At 31.9% G+C, this 13,548-nt stretch overlaps 1 protein-coding gene across 1 annotated transcript; it reads left to right on the top strand.

Moving 5' to 3' along the window:
* Positions 1-289: 289 nt before the first annotated feature.
* Positions 290-4,827, top strand: LOC145137426 (Zinc finger C-x8-C-x5-C-x3-H type family protein). The gene is made up of 9 exons (XM_079071555.1): positions 290-751; positions 902-1,057; positions 1,141-1,275; positions 1,354-1,512; positions 2,819-2,911; positions 3,078-3,194; positions 3,388-3,462; positions 3,554-3,756; positions 3,898-4,827. The coding sequence occupies exons 1-9, from the start codon at positions 374-376 to the stop codon at positions 4,589-4,591; spliced, it is 2,010 nt and encodes a 669-aa protein (XP_078927681.1). The 5' UTR covers positions 290-373; the 3' UTR covers positions 4,592-4,827.
* The last annotated feature ends 8,721 nt before the right edge of the window (positions 4,828-13,548 follow it).

Raw genomic sequence — 13,548 nt, forward strand, 5'->3', positions numbered from 1 at the left:
GTATTTTTGAAATAAATATTATCCACTTGTCAATTTTTGGTTTGTTTCAATTTTTAAAATTAAAATCATATATACTTATATATGTAAAGTATTAAATATCATATATATGATATTAAATTGTAATAAATATGTTTTTTCCTTATTTTAAAGTTATACATTAAAAAATATTTTTTGTTTACACTTTAATGTTTAATCTTTTTTAAATCAACTCGTGTAATACAAGTACTTCAGTTAACGGTATATATAATAAAAGTCCGATCGTCAAAAAATAAAAAAGCTTTAAATCTGAATAATAAACGTCGTATTATCCCCTTCTCTCCGGCGAGGGTAAAAGAGAAAGTTAACCCTATTGATAACCAAAAACACTCGGAAGATGACGGAACCGGTCACCACCGGCCAAACAGACGATCAAGAAGTAGGAACGCCGGATAACATGGAGGAGAGGAATCCATCCCCGAAAGTTGTTAGCCGTAAGGAAAAGCGAAAGGCGTTGAAGAAAGACAAGAGGAAGCAAATAAGGAAGGAGCTAGCGGAGAAAGCTCGCACCGAGGAGGAAGCTCGGCTCAATGATCCCGAAGTGAAACGAAAGATTGAACTAGAAGAAGAGAGGGAGAAAGAGAGACTAGAGAAGGAAAGAAAGGAGTTTGAGGAGAGAGAGCGGATTTTTCTCGAAGAGTTACAAAGGAAGAAGGAAGAGGAAGAAGAAGAAGAGCGAAGGAATGCTGTTGAAAGAGAATCAAAGCTAAAACAGGTTCGTCTCTTACACTACCTAAACTCTCTTCTTTTTTGAATCTATAGATTCTACCCAATTTAGGTTAGAAACTAACGAATTGAATTCTGGTTTGCTATCTACTTGCCAATTGAAGTGAACAACTGTTAAAAGTCCCACATTATTTTGCAGGAAGGAACAGAGGAAGTCTCAAATGAAGATGACGATGAATGGGAATACATAGAGGAAGGGCCTCCTGAAATCATATGGCAAGGAAACGAAATAATAGTGAAGAAGAACAAAGTCAAGGTGAAAAAGAAAGAGGCCAATCAATCTATCCAAAAAGAGGTACACAAGTTAATAGCCTTTTCTGTGTTTCTCACAGCACACAATCACAACCTCTTTAAGTCATTTCTCATTTCATTTTGCAGGATCCTGATAGACCTACATCAAATCCACTTCCTCCACAATCTGAAGCTTATGCTGCTTTCAAGAATGCACCCATGACTCCAACAGAGTTGCTGGACACTGTTGCCCAGCAAGTCCCAAACTTTGGAACAGAGCAGGTCAGTCTTTGGTTGCCTCTTTTTGTTACCTTTTTTTTTATAGTGTACTCAACTGGTTTTTGTTTGTTAATATTGCAGGATAAAGCTCATTGTCCATTTCATATTAAAACTGGAGCATGTAGATTTGGTATGCGTTGCAATAGGGTTCATTATTACCCTGATAAATCAACCACATTGCTTATCAAGAACATGTACAATGGACCTGGGCTTGCTTGGGAACAAGATGAGGGACTTGAGGTCTGTTGTTGGGTTCAGCCTGTGATTCGTGTATCCTGATGAATTTTTTGATAGTATTAATGCTTTATTAATTTGGATTTCATTTAACCATTGACCAATAAAACTAAATAACTTGTGTGTGATTATGTGGTGTAGAAATCCTCTAGAAAAAAAACTATGGTTTAATTTTATCCGCTCTTCTTGTTGTTCTTGACTCTATGTAATCAGAATCTTTCCCAAGATCCACACTGGAAGTTCATGAATTTGGCTTTTTGAGGATTGGAGATAAACGTTATTAGCGATTTGTATCCTACAATCTCTCAAACTTTCTTGTCTTTAATATGTTTTCCATGGTAATATCTTAATTGTAATAACGTTATTATACAAGTAATTGCTTATATAATAACTTTTTAGATATTCTGACAACTAGTGTCTCTAGGGGTTTGAGAAAAGATCATTTTGTGTAGTTGTTTGCACCTTTGGATTCTAGCTCCTTAACTCCTTTAGGTGTCATATTTGTCATGCAATTGAAGATTTTGTACTCTACAAGCTTGAGCTAACAAATGACTTCAACATTGCCATCTATTTTTAGTATATGTATCCTTTCAATAGCTTTCAGGTAACAACTTACAAGTTTCCTAAGAAAATCAATTAGAAAGATTTGTGACCAAAGGGACAATTATGGTTTCTTAGTTTTAGAACAGTTATGCAGGCCATAGTTTGTTTGATGAAGTCAATTTCCTATCTGCCATTCTTGACTCTACTTAGTTCCTGTGCCTAAGGTTTTCAACTGTACTTTTCTCAGTTATATGGAATTTTATTGTAAAATTGAGTTAGCTGATGAGAATGAGGGCATTTTAGAAAGAAATAACTTATGATTTTAAGAATCCAGTATGATTAGGCTAAAACATGTGTGCCATTAAAGTCCACACACATATGCATATAGATACACAAATGTAGATAGGATATAAGTCTTTTACATATATATACAAACATACATATAGAATACGTACATGTATATGTCTGAATGTCTATATGTGTATGCATACACACATGAATACATTATACTATTATAGATATACACCAATATATTAGATGGATATACCTCTGTGCATAAAAATACACACACCTATATATACATATTCACACATGCATATAGATTTTTTTAATTATGTATATGCATGCACACACATATCATATATATCTCGTACACATGCACATATATGTATGTATGCATATTTATCTATAAGTGTGTTTGTATGCATTTTTTTCATTTACATTTAATCATTTTGAATAATGGACTCTATTGATTTTCTGATCTCTACAGTATACAGAGGAAGAGGTTGGGCGCAGTTATGAAGAGTTTTATGAGGATGTACATACAGAGTTTTTGAAGTTTGGGGAAATAATAAATTTTAAGGTCTGTTGTATAAGTTATACATTCATTTCCTTTTGAAAACACTACACACCATATTAATAGTTTTCAGATTTTATTTATTCTTTTTCTTTTTGTTGATAATAGGCAGTGTTATTGTTGATTTTTAGTTTGTGAATGTTTGATAATGAGAAATATTATTTGTGATCAGGTGTGTAGAAATGGTTCTTTTCATTTGAGAGGAAATGTTTACATCCAATATAAGTCATTGGATTCAGCTGTGATGGCTTACAATTCTGTACATGGTCGTTATTTTGCAAGCAAACAGGTATTTTTTTTTTATTTTCTTTTCAGATTTTTCATATTTTGTTGTCAGAATTACTTTCATTTAGTTTTGGAAATAGACCTACAAAAAAGTTGTCCAATTGTGTATCATGTAACAAATGGAGCCCTAGAGTTTTAGTTCTTATTTGCTTTAAGTTTAACAACTGCTTACTTGATTTGGAATTGATGATTGATAGGTTAAATGTGAGTTTGTTAGCCTAACAAGATGGAAGGTTGCTATATGTGGGGAATACATGAAATCAAGGCTTAAGGTATCCATTAATCAATATGTTGATGTCTTTTGTTCAACATACCAATCACTACTTTTTGTTAACATTTTTTCTTCCTATTATTACTTACCAGACGTGTTCTCGAGGGTCTGCTTGTAATTTTTTACATTGTTTCACGAACCCTGGTGGAGACTATGAATGGGCTGATTGTGATAAACCACCTCCAAGATTTTGGGTCACAAAGATGGTTGCTTTATTTGGTTATTCAGAAGACGACACCTGGCACCAACCAACTCCCAAGGACCAACATCGCATATTTACATCAGATAGAGACAGGTTTGCCTTTTTCCCTGTTAACTACTTTCTCGATAAACAATGTTTCAAAAATATTTGAGAAAACCGGGGCCCACAACCATATCTCGTTTATGGATTCTAACAGAATTTGTTTCGGTTTCGATGTTTGTTTTTTGTTTGCAGTTATCACGAAAAAAGGCATCGGTCTATTGAAAAAAATCAGCACAATGGAAATTCAAGTAGAAAACACGATGATGAAAATCACGTTCGAAAAAGCAGAAAACGTGAACGCGATAAAAATTATGAACACGAGGATTCCGATTCTGATGGAGATCGGTTGAGGAGACATCATGAAGGTTCACAAACTCACTCAAGTCATAGTAGGAGCAAAGAGAGTAAACCCCATGATTATTATCGTAAAAGCAAGAGAAGAACTCATGGTAGTAGTAGTAGTTCCGATGAAGACTTTTACACCAAAAAACGACATTTAAACACGAAAAGTAGGTCACGACGTACGAAAAATGTCTTGGAATCATCTAACGATGAAGAATTGGATGATGCCGAGTTAAAAAGACGTAAAGAACGGAAAACCGATCGTCGGAGGTCGAGAAGGCGTGGTCGTGATGGTAGCTCCGGTGAAATTGACGGAGAATCCGGCGAGGTGGAGCGGCAGCGGAATGGGAGGAGTAGGTCACGTGATCGTGATGGTGATGGTGGGTGTCTCTCAGAGAAAAATGAGATGGGTGACCGTTGGGAGCCCGAAGGTTCTCCTAATGAATTGAAAAATTCAGAAGGTGATGGTAAAAGTAGTCATGGAGAGAACCGGAGAAGTCGTGATCATGATGATAAGACGAGGGAGAAGAGGAAGAGAATTTGAGAAGCGGCTAAGAAATGACACGATATAACAAACTGAGACTGTTGGCATGTATTGGATTTGAGAAAAAGTTGTAATTTTTGGATGATTTTGATCTCATCCAAAAAGTGGAGCAAAATGGGGATGCCTTTATCCTTGAAATTAGCATAAAGTGTTTGCCTTAGAGAACTTGCTTTATATGTATAGCACAGAAAAGGAATACACGGCATGAAACGTTTACTTCTATGTGTTCTTTGATAGATTCCAAATTATTCTCCTTCAAGAACCACTTAGAATCGGGTTCCAAATTATTAATCCTAACAAGAGTTTACATAAACTATCTAAGATAAGTGGTCATTGGTTACTCATTTGCCCTGTCATTGCCAAATCAAATATTAACGTAAACAAGTTATAACATATATATTTTTTTCATATAAACGATGCAAAAAACTTAAGTGGTAAAATCTTTTCAAAAAAAAAGCTAAATGTGACCCGGTTACTATTTAATTACATGGTTTCACGATTTAAAAAAAAATGTGTACGACGTAGGGCTTCATCATGCAATCATGCGAGCATTGTACTTTTAATTTTCATGGATTCTGATTTCTGACCGATCGATCTCCTGACTATACTTCAGCATGTACATGATGAGCCCTCAAGGTTTCTGGTAACTTCACTCAGTACCCTCAAACAACTTCTTTACAACTAAAGCCCTTTAGAAACTCACAACTACACTTTAGTCGTCCAACTTTATTATAACAAATCAAGACACAATGACCAAGTTCAACACTCTTCAATTGTAACAGGAATCAAGCTATTCAACCTAACTAAACAACAATAATACAAACACAATTACCAAGTTCAAAACTCTTCAATTGTAACAGGAACCAAACTGTTCAACCTAAGTAAACACCAATAATACAGATACAATTACCAAGTTCAAAACTCTTCAATTGTAACATAAATCAAGCTATTCAACCTAAGTAAACACCAATAATATACATAAATAAATGGGAAAATTGCAATAAAATGCTTACATATTGACATCATAATCGATTTAGTCATTATATATATATATATATATATATATATATATATATATATATATATATATATATATATTCAATTAAGTCTTAAAAACCGGTAATCGTATTCAATTTAACCTTTTTACCCAGTCAACAGGTCATCTAACTTTCAAAAATTACATTTTTGGCATAGATTACAAAATTTATTACAAAATTAGTCCAAAATATACACTTTTGGTCCAGATTTTAAACTTTATTACAAATTTGGTCCACAATTAACCCTTTTGGTCCAAATTTTAGAATTTTGTTATGAATTCATCCTAACTTTAGTTTTTTTTTCACAACTTTTTTTTCTCAAAATTTTGTTTCGAATATTTTTTTTCTTTATAAAATCATATGTATAGAAAAAAAAAACATATTTTCACATAAAAAATCTTATATTTTCTATATAAACACTTGTTTTAAAAAAAAACTTTTTTGTATACGAAATACTTATTTATAAAAATAGGTATTTATTAAATACATAAATATATACAACTCAGTTTTCATAAAAAAAATGTATATATACATGTATTTTACACAAAAAAATGTATACAAACACCTATTTTATTATAAATACATTTGTATGCAAACACGTATTTATAAAAAAATGTATACAAACATCTATCTAATATTAAACGTATACATTTCTTTTGTAAACACACACACACACACACACACACACACACACACATATATATATATATATATATATATATATATATATATATATATATATATATATATATACTAGGTTAAAACCCGTGGAACCCACGGGTGTTAATTTTAAATATATTAAAAACATTAATTATGTAATAAAATAATATATCATTAATTTAGAAAACTTATGAATTGTATTGTATTTTTTTATTAACTTTATAATTTGTAAGTATTTACTAAGTATGTAAGTCCAATTATTTGATAAAAGTCATGAGTTTTTATAATACAATATACATTTGAGTAAAGAGAAATAAACACAAAAAATCGTTGAAATTGAATTGCTATAAAACAAACAAAGCATTTCAGTAATGCAATTAACATAAAAAAATACAATATAGATAAATTAATAAATATGATGGATGAAGTGTGGTTTACTAAAAGTGACTAAGTATGTTTATCCTAAATTGATATACTTTTGATAAAATAAAATATAAAGAAATAAAATTTATATTAAACACAATTAATATTTGTAAGATGTAAACCCAAGACAATAAATATACTTTTTTTTATTGTTATTAAAGTAGAAATTAGTTAATTATTTATAGAGTTTGACGAACACATGATATGATTTTTAACATGAAATAAATATTAGTTTTAAAAAACATTGATTCAAAATAAAAAGTTCATAAATTTTTGTTAAAAATTCAATTTAAATGTAATAGTTATTTGTAAATTTGTAGTATTATGTTGCTTAGTACGTTTCAAGAAATGGGTCGCCTAAACCACATACCTAAATTCCACTAAATGGGTCGACCCTAAACCACAGACCCTAATTATACGGATGAATCCTCCATTTACTATATCCAACAATCCAATGTCCTAATCGATCCCTATTTGATCAAGTTTCATAACCGAATGATTATGAGTGAATCATATCGACGGTATGAAATCTCCAACGGCGATCTTCCGATTATGTCAGACACCGACGAGTTTCAGAGTTCAGACATTGTTAGTCTTCTACGGTTGTGCGACGGCCTATCATCGGTGTTGCATCTGGAAATGAGAAATTATGTTTAGTCGTTTGGGTTTCCGGTTGATTGCAATAGGTGGCGGGCCACCGCTCATATTATAGATTAGCCGGTGGAGTCCGCCAGACTTATCTGATACTTTCAGACGCCGGACGACAGTTGATGTTAAGTTTCCGACACCTGATTGAGTTCATTAGAAAGATGACAGGGTATGGGCTAACGGATCCAGTGAACAGAAAAGAGTATTTTGATTACTCGAGGATTCAAGGTACAATTGATATTGAGGTAAGCCTTTACATTATCAAATAGTTGGTGTTCAATACAATATACTAATTCTTATGAACTTGACACAAAAATAGCAACGCATATTCTCAATATTCATTAAATAAACGACAATGAAAGAACCAGTAACACATTCAATTTATACATGTTATAGGGATCATTTTTGTAATTAATATAGCTATTTTGAGAAAAATGTACTTATCTGCAATTATAGTTTAACGGGAACTATCTTTTTTTGAATTTATACTTTACAGTGAGCATTTATAGGGACCATTTATGAATTCAATAATCATTCGTGTTATATGAATATGTAGTTATTTGACGCCTTTCAGAAAAGCATAGGAAGATAACTAAATATGACAGAATCATGAAAAAGACAATAATGTCCTTTAGTTTAGTTTTACACCAAAACTTCAAATAATCACACCGAATTTTGCTATCCCTTGTCTGCAAAAGTCATGATAATTCATACATACTTGAATAAACCTATCACAATTGACAATTTTATAAAAAAGACCAATTTGCCCTTCAACTCTTTTACAAATGTCATCATAAACCGAATGAATATTGCTGCAATTACCATGAAAAATGCCATAAAAACCTGTAGAAATTTAATTGTATCCATGCTTTGATCCATCAAAAACCAGAAAAAGGAGAACAATACCCTTTTAAAAATTTACTACATTGATTCTTACAAAAATTACAATAAGCATTTATTTCCTTACAGCAATGATATCGATTATTATAAAAATTACAATAATCATTTCTCATTTGATGCGATCTCGTCTGTATAACAGGTACATGTATGGATGCTATCTCATCATGGTAGAGACTATTGCTTTTGTTTTTTTATAAGTAACTAAACATATAAATTCAAAATATAGTTCAAATAAGCAGATTCAAATTACATGAATTTGTTTATAGTTCAAAAAAAGAATGAAAAATAGCAGGACATTATCAGAATTTCCATATTTTCCTGTGTTTATGTACAAAACCTTAACTCAACTCAACTAACAATAATGGTTGAAATGGGGAAAATAGAATTATATCTTTGTTTATTAGATTTGCTGCAGTAGAAAACAAATGGCGAGGAAGAAAAGCAAAGACGGAAAAACTTGAAAGAATGCTTATATATGCGAAGGTGATGAGTCGATTATATTTTTAATCTCAAATAATATGTGAATGATGATTACAGTCGATGAAGATACAATTGAAAAACTGAAGGGATCATGTTTTTACGATATTTAAGGTAATAAGGTGCATGATTTTTATTGATGATAATTAGGGTGTTATATATTAAGGGGTAAATTTATGTAGATACCAAATAAAATTGAAATGTTCCTGATTTTCTGGGATTTTTTTTCTAAACTATATATCTTATTCTTTGTTATCTGCAATAAAAAACAAATACATAATAACATAAAAACGAAATATAGTTGATTGTTGTGAGTTGTAACTTGCAGTAAATACAAAACACAAGCAGAAAACACGAAATGAAATAAAAAACAATGACAAATTCAAAAGGCTAACTTGATTTGCAATGTGTTGCAGAAGGCTGACTACATGAACTTTAGAAATGTGAAACAATGGACGACAGAGGGGACTAAAATCGGGTGAGAATAATGAACATTTTAAATAGTAATCTGAATTTAAATGAAATCATAAAATGATATTATCCCGTTAAATATGCCATCTTTAATGCATTTCCTTTTATATATTTGAATGCAGGTAAAAGCTTTAGCTGAATTTTAAATTATTTGCAAGTAAAAGCTTTATTAGAATTTGAATTTATATTCATGTTTACTTTATATAAAAAAAATGGTAGCAAGGAATGTAAGGGCAATTTTGGAAATTCAGAAAGTACACACATAGAAACACATACAGATATTGAGATACACACACATACAAACATGCACACACATATGCATATGTTATTTCTGAATTATAACATTGGACTTTCAAAGTACAATGTTAAAATAAGAAAAAAAAATTAGTAAAGCAGAAAGTTTTCTATCAAAAGTATGGCTTAAATAACAAAATTACAGAAAATTTTATTTCAAAAGCATTGTACTTATATTAATATATTAGAACCATCAAAATTCAGACTGATATAAAAGCTGAAAGAAGATTTTTACATTTTTTTATTCTTTATTAGTTGAGAACAAAAAAAAGGCACAAAATTTTGATTTTTTTTGCAATTATGATTTATAGTTTTTTTTATTATTTTTCTTTGTTTCTGGGTTTCTTTGATTTATGATATTATATTCATGTATACACAGGAAGAATTAAGAACATAAACATGAAAACTCTGAAAAATATATGCAGTTATCGAATTTGTACAAATGCATGAATTCAGATTGTCCTGTAAAAGAAAGACTGAACAGGATTTCAGATTGCTAACCTTGTGTAGTTGTTCCTGTCGTGGAGGATGAATATGCAGTAAATGATCACAAAATCAAGGAAATTATAACTGGTACTGACAGGAAGGATTGAAGAACTTATGTTAGCAACTTGATTTATTGAATAAATTATTTTAAAACAAATAAAACTGAGAAGGTACAGTGAAGAAGAACTGAAGAAGCATACCGTTTGCAAAGAATTCTCTAAAGCAGAATCGTGAACAAAATAGAAGCATCTAGATGGTATAATGGTATATATTTCGGTATGCCTTTATTTGGTGCAGATCTTTTGGGATTTAATGACTGGAAATTAATCAACTTCCAATTAGAATAAACAAACTTCCATATTTTATTGGATATGACGAATTTGAAATTTGAATTTACGATTTTTGCATATTATTTGGAAATCTTTTATAAATTTTAAATTGTTGAATGCATTTGATTGGTGCAGATTTTTCCGGATTTATTGACTGTATATGATATATGAATTGGAGGGCATTTACGTAAATGTAGATGAAGAAAATAAGCGGGAAAACACAATTTAGGGGGCTGGGAGAGTGACACGTGGACATATTCTACTTATTTATTAGGATAGGGGATATATATATATATATATATATATATATATATATATATATATATATATATATAACACCTATTTTGTAATAAATTCATTTGTATTCAAACACGTTTATATATAAAATGTATACAAAAACGTATTATATAAAAAATTATTCAAACATGTTTTTATAAAAGAAATGTATACAAACATAATTTTATAAAAAATATAGACACACACCTATTTGTGTGCATATATATATATACACACACACACACACACACGCTTACTATGAATTTTTTTTTGTATAGAAACTATAAGATTTTTTTATGTGAAAATATGTTTCTTTTTTTGTATAAATATGATTTTGTATAGAAAAAGCATATTTGAAACAAAATTTTGAGAAAAAACGTTGTAAAAAAACTAAAGTTATGATGAATTCATAACGAAATTCTAAATTTTGGGCCAAAATGGTAAATTTTGGACGGAATTTATAATAAAATTTAAAATCTAGTTCAAAAGTGTAAACTTTGGACCAAATTTGTAATAAATTTTGAAATCTGCGCCAAAAGTGTAATATTTGAAAGTTGAATGACTTGTTGACCAGAGTTAAATTTAATAAGATTATCGGTTTTTGGGACTTAATTGAATAAAAAAAGATATAAGGACTAAATCGATTATGAAGTCAATATGTAACAACTTTATTGTAGTTTTCCCTAAATAAATGAATGAACATAAATTTTCACAAGTAACCATTTGAGTTTCCATTAAAAATTGAAGATAAATAAATGCAAAAATAAGAATTTTATTAACTCCCAAATAACCATTTCGAAGACAAATACTCACGGTCACATCAATATAATAAATATAATAAACTCTTTTGTATAAATGATTTCTTAAACTCAAATGTTATAACAAGTTTAACAGAATCAATTGAACTCTACGACATTAAATGATTTCTATCTTTTCTCTTCTATCTGACAAACCCTAACTCTAGAAATCGAATGATAAACCCTAGTTTTAGGGATAACAGATTGTGAGAAGTCTTTCTACCGAAGTCTCCTTTATATATTAGTAATTAATTAATTAAGTGGAAAAGAAATTAAAGGGTGTGTGTTCCTCCAATGAAGAGAAAAATGCAATATTAGATTACTCATAAGAACCGGAGGATTTAGAAAAATTAGAGATGATGGACATTTTCCAGAAAAACAAGGATTCAATGGGATATAGAATGTGATGAAAACACGGAATTTTTTCGTGGTCTCTTAAAACAAAAACGCAGAGGAATTAATGTTACATGGTGTTCTGAGCGTGCTCAAGTAAAGAAGACGTTTTTAGATTTTTTATAAAGAAAAGTTATATGCCTTCTCTTCCCAAATCCGTTTAAACCTGTAACAACCCGGAACTTCAATCCTGTACACTTAGTCAATTCAATCAATATTCAACTTGTTTTGTCGATTTCTGGTGCCATTCAAGGGTTCATTTAAGTGTCTAAGCTTGCATTTGACCAAGGTTGAGTTTAGGAATGAGTCAGCATGTCCCATAGTGAGGAAACCGGGCCATACACCTCTCTTGGAGGAGTGTACGGCCGTACACATGGGTGTGCGGCCGCACACCCACTCCCTTGGCAGCACACTCTCTTTTGGGGCAGCACTCTCACCCTATATAAAGGGTAGACCCCTTTCCTTTCATTCCTTTAACACCTTGGCAGCACACAACACCTTTCTCTCAAGATTCTTCAACCGCAAACCCTCTCAAGGCATCAAAAACGTGCGTTTTCCATCACCTAACTTATCATACATGAAGGACCCATTGATCTAAGCCCTTAATCATCAAAGTTTCATCATGTTCTTCATCATATGAAGGTGTACGGCCGCACACCTTCATAAGGTGGCCGTACACACCTTAAAGACTCTCCAAAGTGAGAGTTTGGCCTCCATTTGCTAGTTGGACTTGGTATTGGCTTTGAAACACCTGAAAATCAACATTTTGAGCAGAATGAAGAGTGTACGGCCGCACACCTCTATGTACGGCCGCACACTCCCTTGTACGACCGCACACGCCCTCTGTACGGCCGCACACTCCTGTATGCCACCGCACACACATGCTGACCGCACACCCTGGCCGCACACACACTCTTATGGCCGTACACCTCCCTCGTTTGATCATGTAGGGTCCCGCCAAGCATTTCCAAGTATTTAGGGTGGTTTCCCGTCATGTTTAGTCATGAAACACCCTAATTCTAACACACATATGTGTTACCATATGTTAATAGGATCCACTTGCGTACGAAACACCAGTTGACACTCAGCATCCACACCGATCATACGCTCGAATCCTACGTCAAACAGTGAGTTCATACCCCTACATTTTCCGTATTTTTAATGTTTTCAGGGGGGGAATACAAGCTAAACATAAATGTTTTCAAAACTCATGCAATTCTCATACTTTAACCCTTTTGTACTGTGTTGAGCATAAGGGACGTTTTCACTAAAATTGCATAGTTTTCCGGGTACGCTATTCACTACGTTTTACATGCAAACTATAATCGGTATAATTTGAGATTTTTCTAAACATAACGAGTACAGAAACTTTCACTACTAAACATATGCACTAAGACAGAAATAGTTTACAGTTGCGTCACTACTTTATCATGTTTTTGATAACTGTAATTATCACTACATACGGTATACATACAGATTTTCACTATGGTAGAACGCTACTACACTACACGTAAACTAGATTGTACGATACTGTGAGGCGCTACTTCAATAATGTACCCTTAGGTGTACAGGGATAAATCCTATCATAGTATAACCAGAGTCTCCTGGAGGGAGAGCGTGAGATTTGTGAATAGATCTATTCGGGACTGACAATCCCACACCAGAACTGCTAGCTATAGATGGGCAGGCATGCCCAGGGTGACAAATGTCATTTAACTCGACGCCTGAAGAACGTTGGAAAGGTCTCTAGTCATATCAAGCATGCT

This window comes from Lactuca virosa, chromosome 9, assembly GCF_052849685.1.
Source record: "Lactuca virosa cultivar CGN04683 chromosome 9, Lactuca_virosa_CGN04683_v6, whole genome shotgun sequence".
NCBI classification, from domain to species: Eukaryota; Viridiplantae; Streptophyta; class Magnoliopsida; order Asterales; family Asteraceae; genus Lactuca; species Lactuca virosa.